The 16,966-nt window shown below is 44.2% G+C and overlaps 3 protein-coding genes across 6 annotated transcripts; 1 reads left to right on the top strand and 2 right to left on the bottom strand.

Annotated features, from left to right (window-relative positions):
* Nucleotides 1-379: 379 nt before the first annotated feature.
* On the bottom strand, nt 380-3,584 carry pigh (phosphatidylinositol glycan anchor biosynthesis, class H). The gene is made up of 4 exons (XM_054761741.1): nt 2,586-3,584; nt 1,377-1,586; nt 1,219-1,302; nt 380-1,147 (listed from the first exon to the last, which is right to left on the bottom strand). Exons 1-4 carry the CDS (start codon nt 2,760-2,762, stop codon nt 1,076-1,078), a joined length of 543 nt encoding a protein of 180 aa, XP_054617716.1. The 5' UTR covers nt 2,763-3,584; the 3' UTR covers nt 380-1,075.
* zfyve1 (zinc finger, FYVE domain containing 1) lies at nt 3,390-9,336 on the top strand. Its single transcript, XM_054761735.1, has 12 exons — nt 3,390-4,661; nt 4,746-4,989; nt 5,167-5,427; nt 5,499-5,713; nt 5,793-5,899; nt 6,365-6,473; nt 6,550-6,647; nt 6,957-7,074; nt 7,212-7,382; nt 8,562-8,742; nt 8,829-8,942; nt 9,012-9,336. Exons 1-12 carry the CDS (start codon nt 4,167-4,169, stop codon nt 9,245-9,247), a joined length of 2,349 nt encoding a protein of 782 aa, XP_054617710.1. The 5' UTR covers nt 3,390-4,166; the 3' UTR covers nt 9,248-9,336.
* On the bottom strand, nt 9,100-16,650 carry wdr21 (WD repeat domain 21). 4 transcript variants are annotated; one of them, XM_054761737.1, is made up of 14 exons: nt 16,246-16,650; nt 16,015-16,115; nt 15,736-15,893; nt 15,582-15,664; nt 15,424-15,505; nt 15,188-15,331; nt 15,006-15,055; nt 14,834-14,913; nt 13,176-13,268; nt 11,780-11,877; nt 11,522-11,701; nt 11,343-11,457; nt 11,010-11,277; nt 9,100-9,243 (listed from the first exon to the last, which is right to left on the bottom strand). In XM_054761737.1, the coding sequence occupies exons 1-13, from the start codon at nt 16,362-16,364 to the stop codon at nt 11,030-11,032; spliced, it is 1,551 nt and encodes a 516-aa protein (XP_054617712.1). In that variant the 5' UTR covers nt 16,365-16,650; the 3' UTR covers nt 9,100-9,243; nt 11,010-11,029. The 4 variants fall into 4 exon arrangements, with proteins under 4 accessions (XP_054617712.1, XP_054617715.1, XP_054617713.1 ...); XM_054761738.1 differs by having other exon boundaries at nt 9,173-10,919; XM_054761740.1 differs by having other exon boundaries at nt 9,172-11,277; nt 16,386-16,650.
* Nucleotides 16,651-16,966: the final 316 nt, after the last annotated feature.

Below are 16,966 nucleotides of genomic sequence, written 5' to 3'. Positions count from 1 at the left end.
CGGGTTCAAACGCTTGTTCGACTCGGGGGGCCGCAGATGGTGTGGGAGTGGAAAGAAAACACAAGACGGGGCAGAGAGGGGCTTTGGCACATAGGTAATGAATCTTTGTGGCCGTATAATGCAAGTATTACGGTAATGAGTGGCTAAGGGGGTCTGAGGGAAAGCAGTCTGATTGACAGTCACATAGTTTGATATTCCCTTATGGACAATAATCCTACACAAAATGAAATGTTGTTCCTTAAAATAGTACAACGCACAAAATAAGTCTTGTGTTGACTCACTGTGTTAAGTATCAGTCTGGTGCTGCCCCCTGCAGGAGAAACCAATGTACAACAGTTGCAGCCTTTATGCGACTCAATAAATAAATAAATGTCAGTGACTCCACATTTTCTTTCAAATTTTTATGTGGGCAAAGCATGTGGAAAGTACAATAAAATATAGTTCTTATATTTAAATAATATGCAAAAAAATCAATTTTGGCACTCAATTTGGAAAGCTAGTGTGTTATACTTTAAAACTTCAAACTTCTCCATACAATTTAAAGCAGCGGTGTCCAAAGTGCAGCCCGGGAGCCATTTGCGGCCTGCAGCTTGTTTTTTTTACTGGCCCACGGCACATTATTGAAAAACAATTAAATTAAACTAAATAGCAAAACAGGGAAAAGAATAGAGCAAAAAGGCAAAAATGTACCTCATGGAAAAAGTTTGGACACCCCCGATTTAAAGCAACCATTAAACAGTGCAATTATACTTTCACAATATTTTTGTGCACACACTCATAAGACAATTTATTAGGTACACCGGTACCATAAAAAAATAATGCCTTTACAAAAAAAAGTAATGCTCAGTCTTAAGTATTCATGTAACAACATGTGTTGTCTTGTACATTACAGCCAAACTAAGGGCTGCTATCTTTACAAACGCTGAAATGTATTACAGCCCTTGCAGGTGTACCTAATGGTGTGTGAGTACTTATGCACTTCAGAAAAGAAGGAATTTTTTTTTTTTTTTTTAAATCCATGATAAAATGAGCAAATAATGTTTGAAATCACGACCTGGCTTGGCTTTGACTCTTGTCAGCACGAGGAGAGAATCTCCTGACAGCTTTTGTAAACTTTCATCAAACAGTTGAGCCTTGGCTTGGAGCTCTGAAAGCCAAAACAATGATATCATGTGATAACTGGAAGTATTTAAGAAGCAGGTACAGTTCCATTCTCACCTGAAACAACGGAACGACACGTGAAACTTCGTCAGGAGCAGAAGGGTCCTTCAGAAGTATACATAGGTAGTAGATGATTTGATGCTGCGATGACAAAAAAAACCAACTATTCAGCTCATAACATATATATGAAGCACAAATACAATCTTTCTTATCACCATGTAAACAGCTTCATTGATGGCGATGTCCTTGACTTGGCTCATCTCGATGAAAGCGCTCGTCTCCCGTCCCGAGGCGTAGCTGGAGGACACCTGGATGCCCACAGAGCCGATGATGAGCACCGACTCGTGATCCACCTTCACAAAGTGGATGTGGAGCATCATTCCCACCAGGGTGACCAGGATGGCGCTGGACAGCACGGCAGTGTTCTGCATGCGGAGGGAAGGCCGACATGGTTATTCATTTATATTATTTCATTAAACTAATAATATAATTTATTGTACAGTACTGGCTCCAGACTTGACCACGAAAAGTGAATTTCCACCAAGTAAGCTTCCATCTTTATAAATGGAATATTTTCACAGTTATGGCATAGAAAACCTGTTTATGATCTTCTAAATGTTCTTTTAACATTATTAGAACCACCTACACATTAAATAACACCCATATTTTCTCCCATTTACATTCATATTACCCAATACAGTAGATATATTCAGAGAAAATAAGCTATTTAAGACGGTTTACCTTGTATGGGAGCAGAATTGATGGCGACAGGTAGTGGCGTTGGGGGTTATGAGTTGAGCTTGTTGTGGGCTATGGCCGCAACAGTGACCCTTTTTATTACTATGACTATTATGATTATTACGTCATTATGTGAGATAATTTCAACTTGCAATAAAAGCCGGTTGTTGGAGTCTGGTGCTTCGGTGGAGGTTTCACAGAACAATTACTGACACCTCACGACCAATATAGGATACTACATTCACAAGTTGTGGTCTTAATGGCTTATACTGTATTTGCATTTTTTGTATTTAGCCGTTTTTATGCTCGAGGATGCCTAATTTGGGAAAAAACATGCACAATTTGATTAAATATGTATATTTTTTTTTTTTACTAATAATAGGCCTTAGTCAACCACGAAGCAGCAATCATTTATTGTTTGAAAAATCACCATGGAATAAAGGAGCGATGTTGCAAGGGACTGTATTATTACTATTAATGTTTATGATTATACTAATAGTAATATTTAATAATATTTAGTTTATGGTTATTAGCACTCCGACTCAACTTGGCAATACAGTCATTGTTTTGATTTTTTATTCTTTATGTGTGATATGATGTCAGAGGTTTAAATGTTTTTGAAGCCATTTTGCTAAGGCAACGTTTGACATATTAATATAACCTTGCTGATAGTGAGTCTTACTTACTTGTGTGAAGAAGAACACAGTATATGCAGCTAGCCAAACAGAGCAGGTGTACACCATCACCTTACCAATGGACACTTTAGGAGAGCTGACAGTGAACTCCCTGCAAAAGCCAGAATGATTTTGACACTCCAATGATATTGTTTTGCCACTAATGTCCGTGTAGGCTTGATCCTCCATCTTCCACAGAATAATAAAAGTTAACCGAGTTGACTCAAGCTAGCAGAGATGCTAGGTGGTTAGCACTGAGCTACAATTAGCATCCAAGGTCAACTGTACAACAGTGAATAGGTTCCCCGCAATTGTTTTAAAATGCGAGAACGAACTTTAACGTCGTATATGACAGCGGTTTAATATTAAGTTCGAAAGAAAATAATTGACGGATTTCAAATAACTTGACATTAGGCGAAGAAAGGCTAGACGAGCAGAGGATGGAGTTGCTATTGACACCCGCGCGTCCCAGTTACACTTTAGCGAGGATGATCAAAAGCGTGACTGCAAACTTCGGTGTGCTCCGGGCATTATAAGAAGCAAACCCCCTGACAGCTGGTTGCTACAGAGCATTCTGGGAAGACTTACAAAACTATAGTAGAAACAACAATACAAAGATCGTTTGTTGTCAAAAGAGACAAGCAACTACCGTCAAAATAGATAACTGTTGTGATAAAATATTAAAATCCAGCTACAATAACACAAACACTGTGGTTTATGTCTCTGAGCGCGACAATAACACATCGGACATTGTACTACAATTCCCAGAGTACATTGCGCCTCCAATGACTTTTCACCCCTGGATAAAAACAAGCCGATCAGCTGATGTAAAAGCAACAACATCATTTCCTGGGGGGGTCTGGCACATAATAAATAGCCCAACAGCAAGCTAACTCCCGTACTGTTAGGTTAGTACGTGGCACTGGGCGCTGTGTTTACTGTTATAATTAGATTTTGGGGCCGCTTTTAGACCGTGACAAGGCAACGGTTTACAGTTATCAAGTCAGTCGTCGTCGGCCCAACTGCTAACAACAACTGCGAGGTCAGTCGATTTAAATGGTGACGGTTATTGGTGTTGTCCACGGTACTACGCCTGCTTGCGGTGCTAATTATTAATAACTCCTTGGTGTATTTGAGTAAACACATAGCTATGGGCATAGCAGGTAGCATTTAGCAACCTATTTATTATTGTGTAAACAAGGCAGAAGATGCTGGATAGATAATGTTTGCTTCATTCGTGTTGGGTCACAACAACACAAACATTGAAGCCTGTACTACTTTTTGACACCAATTGTGCAATAAAATAAAATCATATAACATCCTATACGTCATATTACATATAGTAGGGGTAGTGTTGAGGGTATTTTTAGTGCTCAAGTTTGAGTGCAATGCATCCTATCCAATGAAAGTCCAAAAACTATTCAAAACAAATGAATAAAAAAGAATACATTAAAGTCTCTAAAGGAGGGACAGCATTAGTCTCACACAAAGGTTAAATATTGTGGTTATAGTGCTACTTTAGGTCTTTTAAAATAGTCTTCTGTGGTGATAACCCATCCAGTCCTCCATTATCAGCATCTCTAAAAGTGGGCCATGAGCGGTCAAGGTCCAGCTGTAGATAAAGGGATGAACACAGTACTAGCCTGCCAGGAGAGTTACGCCTGCGGGGGCTCGGATGAGGCCGCCTTTGAATGCGACGAATGCAGCAGCTTGCAGTGCGCCCGCTGCGAGCTGGAGCTCCATCGCCAGGACCGCATGAGAAACCACGACCGCGTCCGCATCTCCCCGGGTCACGTTCCCTTTTGTGACTCATGTAAAGGGGACGGGGGCGGCGGGGGCTTGGTCACGGCTGGACGGCTGCGAGCAGCCGTGCGCTGCCAGGGATGCAAGATCAACCTGTGTTTGGACTGCCAGAAGCGAACACACAGTGGCGTGAACAAGAGAAAGCACCCTGTCACACCATACCCCCCGGCCAAAACCCCCCAGGAGAACAGTGTGATATCCGGGGAGTCGGAGATGGAGATCCTTAGAGAGCAGCTGGACAAGGTGTGCAGCTTCCTGTTAGTGGACGAGAGAGAGGAGATGCAGGTGAGCGCCTTGAAATGAAAACTCTTGGATGGATGTATTGATGGATGGGGAGTGGTTTTACTCTTGTGAGGATTTCGCACGCAGGTGAAGGATGAGGAGGAGTTTGTGAGCAGACTGGGATGCAGAGCTGACGAGCTCCTCAAGGTGGTTTCCATATTTGGGAACACCGGTGAGGGGAAGTCCCACACGCTGAACCACACCTTCTTTCACGGAAAGGAAGTGTTCAAAACCTCGCCCACGCAGGAGTCCTGCACTGTGGGCGTGTGGGCTGCCATGGACCCTTTTCACCGAGTGGTTGTCATCGACACGGAAGGACTGCTTGGAGCCGGTAAGCACAGTTACTTTACTGGACTTGACATGTGTGATGTAGAGTATGATGTAGAACGTCCCAAAAACACAGCCTGTTCCGTTTGAGCAATTCCAGTCATTTAATGCAGAAAATCCAGCTGGACAAAGAGACATCATTGCCATAGCACTTTCTGCATCCTTTCCTGTTTCCACTCAGGATCGAGCCATGGTCAGCGCACTCGCCTCCTCCTCAAAGTCCTGGCCATTTCGGACATCCTCATCTACAGGACCCACGCTGACCGCCTCCATGACGACCTCTTCAAGTTCCTCGGTGACGCCTCGGAGGCTTACCTGAAGCATTTTTCCCGGGAGTTGAAGGCGACCACCACGCGCTGCGGCCTGGATGTCCCGCTGTCCACCCTGGGCCCCGCTGTCATCATCTTCCACGAGACAGTCCACACCAAGCTGTTAGGATCAGGTACAGACACAAAGGAGGTCTGAGACGCTTTCCATGGAAGTCTTTGAAAAGAAAGATGTGTTGATCTGTAGACAAGCCGTCCGAATCTGCAGACCGTCTCCTCCAGGAGCGTTTCAGGAAAGTGGGTCTGTTTCCCGAAGCGTTCAGCTCCGTGCAGTATTGCGGGACTCGGACCTACAACCCTCCCACGGACTTCAGCGGGCTACAGAGAGGCCTGGAGCAACAGCTGGACAACAACGCCACCCGCTCGCCGCGGTCTGCCGGCGTCATCTTTAAGGCTCTGCAGGTCTGCCGACGCGTTTTGGTTTGCTAGGTTGTCACCAATGACGACTCCACCAATGTCCCGCCTCTCCTGCTGTTTCCAGGCGCTGAGCGAGCGCTTTAGTGGTGACATTCCCGATGAACACATGACCAGTAACTCTTTCTTCCCAGATGAGTACTTCACCTGCTCCTGCATCTGTCTGAGTTGTGGGTATGTAAGCATACTTTTTACTACGCCAATTAAAGCATCGAAGTCTCCGGGGGCATGGACTACAAAAGCAAATAACCGCTGGAGTCTCTAACATTAGCATTAACACTTGTGGCTGTATAGCAACCTCCTGATGTATTTTTTAGTAAAAGCTGCATTTGAAGCATCGAGAGTGGTCAGCAACCAGCAACTTTATCTACCTCTGCATGCGCTATAAAAAGTTATTTGCACTACTTGGCTGTTGGTGTGCAAGCCATGCATGTTACACTTTTGTACTGTTTACAATGAACACATCAGCACTATTAATACTGGCTGAGCAGTTTGCTCTTTACCGCTGTTACAACATTGGTTCTGTTGCTGCTGTGTTGTGCAATGCACTTGTCATATACATATTGACTTCAGAAACAGCTGCTCTCCAATTGCCTCTGCTTCCACCCTCATTGATGATTGGAAAAAAATCACTTTCAGTTCAGGCTGTAAGAGAAGTATGAATCACCTCAAGGAGGGACTCGAACACGAGGCCAAACATCGATGTCGCTACTCGGCGCAGTACGACAACCGCATCTACACGTGCAAGGTGAGCGCACGTTGACGCTGTTGATGTTGGGAGCTACTATGAGGATCTGAGCGTATTGAGCGTCCAAACGTTGCAGACCTGCTACGAGGGAGGGAAGGAGGTGATTGTGGTTCCCAAAACGACCGCCTCGTCTGACTCGCCGTGGTTTGGCCTGGCCATCTACGCGTGGTCCGGGTGAGTCACTAGGACAGTTTTATGACAGATGCATTCAGGGTTGGCATTCAAAAACTGCAAACTCTAGTCTGGCTCACTATGCTGTTTCTCTGGGGCAAAGGGCTTCCCTGTCTCACACAGCATAGAAAGGATAGGGAGATATGGCAGGAAAATAGATATATGGGCATTATTACAAAATATAGGTTATTTGTTGGTATTCTAACATGTAACCAGCATGAAAGTCAGTTAAAAATACTACTACAATGATATATAAAATAATAATATATAAAATATGAATTTGTTTCTTTGTCATGTTTGTGTGTGTTCCAGCTATGTCATCGAGTGCCCCAACTGTGCCGTGATTTACCGAAGCAGGCAGTACTGGTACGGAAACCAGGACCCGGTGGAAACGGTGGTACGAACCGAGATCCAGCACATCTGGCCGGGGGTGAGTTGGCTGCGGATGCTCTGAATGAACAACCTTGTTTCCTGTTGGGAGTATTGATCAAACCGCATCTACACTTAAACATAAACGCTGCCACATGTCAGCCAGCACAACGTAGGTTCACTCTGCCCTCATTTCAGTCTGATGGTTTTCTGAAAGACAACCACAACGCCGCCCAGAGGTTGCTGGATGGAGTCAAATACATATCCCAGTCCGTGTCGGAGCTCAGCGTCAAGCCGGCCAAAGCCGTCACTTCCTGGCTGACCGACCAGATTGCTCCCACCTACTGGACACCCAACTCTCTCATCCTGGTACTTTGACCAACATGCATGCATGATAAATGAATACATGAATCTTGTGAGGGAAATCAAAGCTAGCACAGCAGCGATATCCAAGTTTTTATATATTTTTAAAACAATTAACAAATATTTAATGTGGTGCAAAAAGAAAGGGGAATGGAACTTTATTTTATAACAATTGTCAGTGGCGCAAAAAGTGGGTATGGGAGCGCCGCACTAGAGGGGACACACCCCTAGTAGAGATTAAAACGGGACAAGATTTCTCGTTTGGAGAAAAGCTGTATTGTAAGAACAGGGCAGAAGAGGCCAGAAGCCAACCAAGACTGTGAACTATTGCATCGCTGCTGTGAATGATAATATAGTAACATGGACGTGGCAGACTGCGGGGTGTTATTAGAAGTACATATTAAAGGTTCCCTGACATGATTCATCAACTTTGCTTAAATATGGTATATAATGCTTTCGATAGCCAACGGTAAATTCTCAAAGATTACATTTATAGTTCGTGGTGCCAGCCATCGGGTTACTATCACTCAGGTAAACATAGGTAAGACACTGAGGATGTTTACAGTGATTATAGCAAAGATTAGAGTGATGTGTCAATAGTTTTTGAGGAGGAAGATATATTGAGATGAAATAGAGAACTTGAAGACATCTTGGTTAAATAAAAAACCTTGTTTGTCCAGTCATATTTTGCCATTGTAATTTTCTTCAAATTCATGTGAAATCTCCTCTCGTGCATTGTCTCGTCTCGCGAGTTCGTTGTCGTGTGACACAAACAATAACAGAGACACGGCACTGATCAGGCGCCCCTCCACTCCTTCACACCCACCCACTATTGGCGCTTCAGTGCACGCTCCCTCAAGCAAGAGCTGAAGTGACTCGTGTTGTATAATTATAATTGTAATTATTATTAATGTATATAAAAGTTATTAGCCTGTAATGTGTCTGCATACCTCAAAAAGTAGTTGCGATCCTGCGTCTTATCTTGTAATATCCTTTGCTACCTCTAGAGGGCTTAATCCATCACCATAGCATGAACTCTACATAACATAGTGTCTGCAGTTAAACAAGACATAGCATCAATTTTTGAAAGGCAATGCTTCCCCCTGTTGTTTTGCTGTGAAACACAGATGTAATCCTTTTAGGACATCGCTAACAAACACATGGTTTGTCTTGTTTAATGTGCAGCAATGCCAAAAATGTGCGGTGGCGTTCCAACCCAATGACACTAAGCATCATTGCCGGGCCTGTGGAGAAGGTTTCTGCGATGCCTGCTCCTCCAAAACCCGGCCTGTCCCGGAGAGAGGCTGGGGGCTTGCACCCGTTCGAGTCTGTGACGCATGTTTTCATAACAGGGGGATCCCGACGGGTATGCAAATGAAGCCTTGGGATTGGCACCCAAATACGTGAGCTGTACTTTAGTGTATATCAGTGATTGATGTCCGCCTGTTGTAGAGCTTCTAGATGCAGCCTTGGAGGAAGAAGGAGGAACCCTGATAGCAAGGAAGGTTGGGGAGGCTGTTCAGAACACCCTTGGCGCTGTGGTCGGCGCCATTGACATACCTCTAGGTGAGAATCATCCAGAAAAACCCTCACACTCACCTGAAACAGGCGTTCACATCCCCTTCTGTCCTCCAGGCTTGGTGAAGGACGCCGCGCGCCCTGCCTACTGGGTCCCGGATCAGGACATCCACTCCTGCTGCGGCTGCCAGAGGGAGTTCTCTGCCTCTCGCCTCTCCATCCACCATTGCCGCGCCTGCGGTCAGGGCGTTTGCGAGGACTGCTCGCAGGAGCGGCGCGCCGTGCCCTCCAGGGGATGGGATCACCCGGTGAGGGTGTGCAGCGTTTGCAGCCAGAAGACAGGAGAACTCTAACAGAAGCAGCCAAACGGACATTTTGGTGGCATTTCCTGTTTTTAACTGTGGTCAGTCAGTGACTATAAAGAAGGCGAGAACACACGAGATATACTCAAGTTGTGGACAATCCCTACTTACAGTATGTTCTTACAGGTCTACATGGTTAGTACCCGACATGTAGTCCTGCTATCTATTTCCTGTTTGGAGGAGGGTCCTATGCAGCCAGTTGATTTTTGGGGAGGGAGGGGGAAGGAGGGGTCCAGTAACCCGACACACAACCATGCACACCTACCATTAAAAGCAATAGTGAATTTTTTTTTTTCGCCCATAATCCACAATCCTTATATGAGACATGAACACACGTATTTCTCTATTCTGTGCATTCTAAAGATAAAAACAGCTAAAAAGAGGCAGCTAAGTAATACACGAAATAGGACACACCTATTCTGCCTAGAAAGCCCGCTATTAAAACACCTCCAGCAAGGTTTTATGGTTTTCTATACATGCTGTGAGCATGTAGTAACAGGTACATTCATAACAACATGTAATATTTACACTATTTTATTTTTACACATTAGCGGAACCTCCTTTCTGGGCGCACTGATTTTACATAGCAACATAGAAAGGAACGCTACATCTAACGTAAAGTTTTCCAAACTCAAAAACACAGCAGCAGTGGCGGCAGCTCCAATATGTAGCATTACGTTTCGGTAGTGGCCTGAGGCGTTGTGAGAGTGTGTGTGGTGAAGCTAGCCGGTGTGGTGTGTTGTCAAGTAAAGTAGTTCTTGGGCGTAATAATGTTAGTAACAGTAACAATTTTGCTGTAGCTTGGTTAATATGCAGGTCACATGATGTAAATGGAGCGTTGTTGGCACTTTTTGGAGGTTTGCCATTACTTGTATTCTTAGCTGCCTCCTTAAGGGGTTTTTATATCTTTAGAACGCACCGAAAAGAGAAAGATGTGTGTTCATGTCTCACATCAGGATTGTGGATGATGTGCAAAATCCCCCAAAAAAGTGTACTTTTCCCTTTTAAGTACACTTTACGGTGATGATTGCTACAATAATGGTGTCCTAAGACTTTGCACCTGTTTTAGGTGCACATTGCTAAGAAACCTCATTTTAACCTTTTTGTTCCACAAGCTTTTGCTTCCTTGCCTTTTTTTTTTTTTTTTTTTTTAGAAGTATAGATGCATTCCAGCTTATACTGTACATAATACACTTACATACTCTAATAACCCCACAGGCCTTTGTAGCTACTGCATTAAAAAAAAGGCGGAAAATAACACAAGAGCCTTAATAAGACTGTTTTACTTTACTTGAATTAGAGTATGTTTTTTGGGGTTTTTTTTACTTGCAGTGTGGCATTAGCAATACGACAACTTGACGCCATCTTTGAGGCTGGAACCTCAAACCCGCTTTGCGGTTAGTTATTTGAAGCTCAGTCAAGGAATAATGGGAGCTGAGGACTTAATAATCGGAATACTTTTGTTTGTTATTGAAACTTCCTCAGTATATCTGCCAAGGACGCAATCTGAAGGAGTATTTTGACATTTTTTTTTGGAGTGTAGGGGATCGGTTTCAATGATGTCAGACAAAGCAGCTTTAACTCACTGCAGTCATGGAATAAACTGGTCAATGTTTACATTTTTTGTTTTGTTTTTTTCCAGCATTCTTCACTTTAAAGTCACCTAGACAGAGATGTATCCAAAATATTAGAAACAGCCCTCAGTATGAACCACAATAATAAACACTGGGCATTATCTATAAAGGCAGTGTACCTAATGAAGTGTTCTGTCATTTAAATATCCATCATCTCTCCACCTTCCGGGTAGTCTGTGTTGTAAGGGAAGTAGAAGACATCCTGCTTAACGGCCATCAGCAGGCCGGGGAATGGCGGCCGCCGATGTTGGGAATGGTGGCCGCCGATGTTGGAGGAGAATACAACGCTCGGGATGGCGTCGTTAGCGGCCGGGTGGGGCGACGGGATGGTCCTCAGGAGATGGCCGTCCCTCAGGCTCCAGAACCTGGTGTGGCAGTCCTGACCCACTGCGGACAAGAAGAGGCGTTGTGAATATTATTTGTGCACTTCTCAGGTAGGGTGATTCTCCTACCAGCCAAGAGAAGCCCCTCCGGCTCGCTGACGTGGACGGGGAGGTGGGCGTGTTCGTTGTGGTGACCCCTGTACTCCTGGACGGGCTTTGTGGCGCGCACGTCCCACAGCTTGATCTGCACACACTTCCAAATCAGCTCTGAATGACTCCCTCCCATCTTAAGAGTCGCAAATCCTGACCTGGCCCGACATGTCCGCAGCCACCAGGAAGTTGTCGTCCTGCAGCACACGCACACACGTGATCGCCGACTCCTGCCGGAAGCTTGTGGTCTTCCAGCTGTGATCCCTGCGGCTGCCTAGCTGTCGCAGGTCCGTGCCAAAAATCTCGCCTGATCGGCAGCCGTTGAACAGCACGGGAACCTGGACAGCATCCGTAAATAGTTGCCTGTCATGTTGTAATCCATCTAACACTCAAGCTAATATTTGCTCTTGACTCACTTGAGCGCAGAACTGCTGAGCGAGGACGTCACTTCCAACGCTGATGGTTTGTTTTTGTGCCGTGACGGCATGTTGCACTACCACCTTGTGAGACAGACCTGTATAGAACATGTAAACACACTCACACCTTTTATAAGTGTGCAAAATGTACTTTTTAAAGATGTTCTAACACTAATACTGTAGCCTAACATGAGAAAAAGGTCACTTGTTTGCTCTACTTTTGAGAGAAGAAGTGCTCAAACGCTCGCTTTTTAAATTGCGGCTTTTCATGAAGGCTTCACTACATATCTTAAAATAAGCTCTGCCAACTATTCATCAGTCATCTACGGACGTGGGAGCTGCAAGTTTGACCATGTTGTTTTTCTTCAGCAAATAGGCTAATCTTGCATGTTAGCCTAGCATGATGTTTTGTTAAAATGTTAAAATGTGAGTGTAAGGTTCACTTCAGCGTCACGTTTGCGTCCTCCTGTCCCACCTAATGTTATGTTGCTGTATGTGATACATGGCATCTATTACGTTGCACAAGTGCAGCGTTACAGTGTACATGGAAAAAGTAGTGATGCACAATGTCTTGTTTTCAAATACTAGGATACCGATAGATACCTTTTTTTCATCTACTTTTTAAAATTTATGATCAACTGTAGTTTGTGCACACCTGGAGGTAAGAAGGACTCGAACTAATTTGGATTTGACAATCTGTACCTGCTGATTTGTCCTAATCAAATATATCAAAAATCATGACATTACTACTACCACACCACTGCTATCAGGAGAACCAGAGCATAGAGCGGAGGGGGCCAACTGCTGTGGCCCAGAAAATTGCACTATATTCGGACACATACTCTGAACAGCCGGTGTGCCACTACGGAGGTCAGGAAAACCGGACTGTACAGCGCGAGGAGCCACAAGGCGTGGCCCAGCAAGGTGCACTGTATTCAGCCACACACTCCAAGCAGTCGGTGTGAAGCCATGGAGGTCTCTGTCAAACCTTTTGCACTTTTCAAACGCTGTGGCGCTGGTGTTTCACGTGGCTGATGAGGTTTTTTGTCCCCCCCACCTCATCGCAAAGCATTTGGTACAATATCCTTCCTCTTAAAGTGAATGTTTGTTTACAAGTGAGCTCCGGGGGAAGTTACGACAGGCCGTTAACATCACAGGCAAGAGAAAAAAGGAGCACTTGATTTGTTCACCCGCACAGTACAGGTAATCTCGGCTCATCTGAGCTTTTTTTTTTTTCTTTTAATTATCGGTTATCGGAGCAGTCTTTAATGTTATCAGATTTAGCGGAATGACATCATAATTCCCTAATATTGGCCTGATAATTATCATGCACCCCTCGTAAAAAGTGGATCAAGTACACAATAGCGCTTCTTGGAGACACACAGATTATACTGACCCACACTGAACATCTTGTCAAACTTGGGATGGAGACACCAAGCACAAGACCAGGCTGCAGGCATCTTAAAGTTGTAGAGCATCCCTGGCTGATCTGTTGATGGAAGGGAATACTTCATTAGGTACACCTCTACCATACAGTATCATACTCAGGGCCGGCCAAGTATGGGCCCTGAGCAGAATTTAATTTGGACTGACTGCTAGTAGGCACCGCCAACCGCACTCACGCAGGGCCAAACCATTTCATGCAGACATAGGAGTGATGGCCGGTCAATATTTACTTTTTGCTCAGTGTTGATATGGAACTTTAATGGACAAAAACAAGTGAAAGCGCATTTGCCGAGTATGCGCCCCCTTGGATCGTGGGGCCCTACATCCAGCGCGTATTCTGCATGAGGCACCAGGGATGGAAATTTATTTGTGATAAACAGTTCGATGCGCATCGAAATACACGGGTTTCGATACGATTCAAAAACAGTATATTTTAAAAACAGAACGAGTTGATACCATTCAATACAGTGCACAAACGATACGATTTGATTTGACTGTTAAATTTGTTAATGTAGACATTCTTCTTACATTATCCAATATAGAAGCCTATTCTATAATATCCCCAAGCATGCTGAAAGGCAGGGGCCCCGCCAACTACCGGGCTGCAGGAAACTTTCAGGTGCAGTGATTTAAAAAAAATAATTATTCTAATAATAATAATTTTAAATAAGTATACCACATTTTATGTAAATGTATATCAATTTTGGAAATACGTATGGTCCATTATTTTACTAAAAAAAAATAATATACAGTTAGGAATCCCCCAGTTTTTGCATGTTTATGCTGTTGCGATCGGCTACCTGTCCCACTTTGTTAGACAGTCCGTGAGCGCACCATCTAACTTTCTCCCACGCTGCACAGATAAGACGACTAAACTGTATTTTTCCTGGTTTTCTTTCACCTCATATTTGGTCCTAAAAGCTGATACTTTGTGGGAACGCGTAAAGGTAAGATTTGATGACCTTGCTGAGTGAAAAACAAACTCCACGCTCGTACCGGTGGATGGTATCCATTTAGTGCTTTTCATTTGATGTTGTTCTTGCCTTAGTTTTTACACAATAAATAATATAAATTAGATCATTATAACGTACGTATGTTTTGCTGATGTGTGGAAAATCTTTCCTGGTGACTAGCTTGCGCACTGGTAATGCTATTTAGAGCCATTCTCATCTTCAGTCATGCTAAGCCTTCAAGCACTTTGACTTTCTCGTGTAGCTAAATGGGGGTCAGCAAAATTGAATGCGGCCTGGTTAGCATGTTGGCCACACTTGATCGGGAAGACTTGGGTTCTAATCTCCGTTGGGCATCTCTGTGTGGAGTTTGCATGTTCTCCCTGTGTGTGTGGGGGTTTTCTCCGGGTATTCCGCTTTCCTCCCACATTCCAAAAACATGCATGTTAGGTTAATTGGTGACTCTAAATTGTCCATAGGTATGAATGTGAGTGTGAATGGTTGTTTGTTGGCTGGCGACCAGTCCAGGGTGTACCCCGCCTCTCGCCCGAAGTCAGCTGGGATAGGATCCAGCTCACCCGCAACCCTTGTGAGGATAAGCGGCATAAAAGATAGATGAATGGAAAATTGAATGCGGGCATGAAAAAAGTGATGTAACCTGGGTTGAAGTTGCCAAAGAGTGAGGCCGGAAGTAGAGTCACACAGCTGGGACTGTGTGGCCCCCCAACAAGACACAGTCTGGACAGTGTGTCAAGGAGGACAGTAACAATAAACTGGTTGAAGGAGGCAACAAAGATTCAAGTCAAAAGTACACCACATCTGCAGGATACAACACGTGAGAATTGGGGTAATTGACAGAAGCCCAGCAGAGGGAATTCACCTGAAACACAGTAAAGATGGACTCATAACATATAAAACATATCAAATTACAATTACAATTTACATCTACTGTATACATTCGTCATGCTCTTCTCTCGTATCTGATCTAATTAGATGGTGCATGATTGAATACCTTTTGATAGGTAACATAAAGGTTGTCACAGGTTTCCACCGACAAAGACCTCTGGGCGTTGCTGCTGAAGCTCATGACGCCGTACTTGCAGCCCCCATGAGCCATGTCGTTGACTGTGAACACTTGCTCGCAAGCAGAGTCGGCCTGAGGAAGCAACAAGTAGGTAAATAACTCCAAAATATGCACCTCTTGACTGCACTCAGTCTCAAAAGTTTGCTTCAGCCACAGTCACCAACCACAATGTGCCTGAAGTTGTCCGTGGTCTTCGTCTGCAGTTCGTGGCGTCTCATTACGCCTACCTTCCCCTCGTGGACCCGCCTGCAAGTGCACAGGAAATATGGTGACTTAAACTTGGGACACATTTGCCTCAAACGTGTTTGCAACGACACAGTACCTGCAGTAGGACATTTCTGGTAGCAGGCCAAGACGTCGTTTCTGCAGCAGCAACAAAGAGTTCAGTCCTGCTCTGGGAGCTTTCTATGAAGAGATAACACTCATCTGATTTGCTCCCATATATATGTATTGATTGCTTCAGGTCATTGTAGTACTTTTCGGCTCCTGCCATCCTCCACCAGCATCCGATTTCTCTCTTTCTCCTGTTCCTTATTCCGGAGCTGCTCACGGGTCAGAGGGTTGCAGTTGTTGTGTCCCGGCAACAAGCGGAAGTATCGGTTTTTCTCCGGGTCAAAGTAGAAACCTGGTAGTTCTGATGATAAAACTGGTACTCAGCAGTTGCTTCTACTGTGTGTTTTTTTAGGATGTTTAATACACAGAAGCAACATTTAGGAAGTAGCTTGACAAAGGCTGTGTTTACGTCTGGTACTGACCAGGTGCTGCACTGCTGTTGGAGGAGGAAGACGAGCTGCATTGGTTGTCAGATCTCCCCTGAGATCTTCTGAATGATGGGCCTGCATCGCCGTACCCATTCCTGTTAATATTTAATAAAGTATTACCAATGATATTCACATAACTTGCTATCAATGCCCCACGTTCCAGGCAAAACACGCAGATCAACATATTTGGCATTCCCTGGGATAGAAATAAGTGCCTAAACGCACCACCGGTCGTCCCATGAAGGTCTCCGCTGCCTTCCTCGGTACCGTCGACGGTTCCGAGTGGCTCCTTGTCCACGAGTCGAGCACTGACTCTCTCTGTTTCTCCCGCTCCACCTTTTCATCCTAACTCTTTTCGTACCTACCAAACGGACGCCACGTTGTTGACGCTCATTTGTTCCAATTTAGTCTCTGGCAAGCTTTCCAAAGTTGGGTGATTCTTGGGTTGCACAAAACTCCCCACGCTGCGCAAGACTCAAAATTTAGAAGGGGCGCTCGGAGATGTAATAATAAGCTACACACCAAATCTTAAAAAGTATACAATTTTTTGTAATTTCATAGAAGCAAATGGCATAGTTTTAAGATTAAAAACTAGCTTCCTGGAAAATTGTTTCCGCCATGTTGGCCCGCCTTCAAATGCTAGTCATTGGTCAACCGCTCTCCGTAGAATATGACGTATTGGGCTCTCATTGGCTGACTCTTGTTTAAACTATATTGTAAGATAAATAAATAACACTATGACTCCATAAATATCCAAAACATTCTAATCTGCCATTTTATTATATGTTTATTGAAGTATTGTGACTGTCTTGTGTACAATGTGCTTATTACATTCAACGAATTTATCACAAAACGAAACGTTTTCTGTCGTCCTCGCATCACAAAAAGTGAATAAAGTCATTTGTGTTTCACATACAGTAATATGAATGTAATATGATCAGCGGCT

Source organism: Dunckerocampus dactyliophorus, chromosome 19 (genome assembly GCF_027744805.1).
Source record: "Dunckerocampus dactyliophorus isolate RoL2022-P2 chromosome 19, RoL_Ddac_1.1, whole genome shotgun sequence".
NCBI lineage: Eukaryota > Metazoa > Chordata > Actinopteri > Syngnathiformes > Syngnathidae > Dunckerocampus > Dunckerocampus dactyliophorus.
This window is presented reverse-complemented; position numbering and strand designations above follow the sequence as displayed.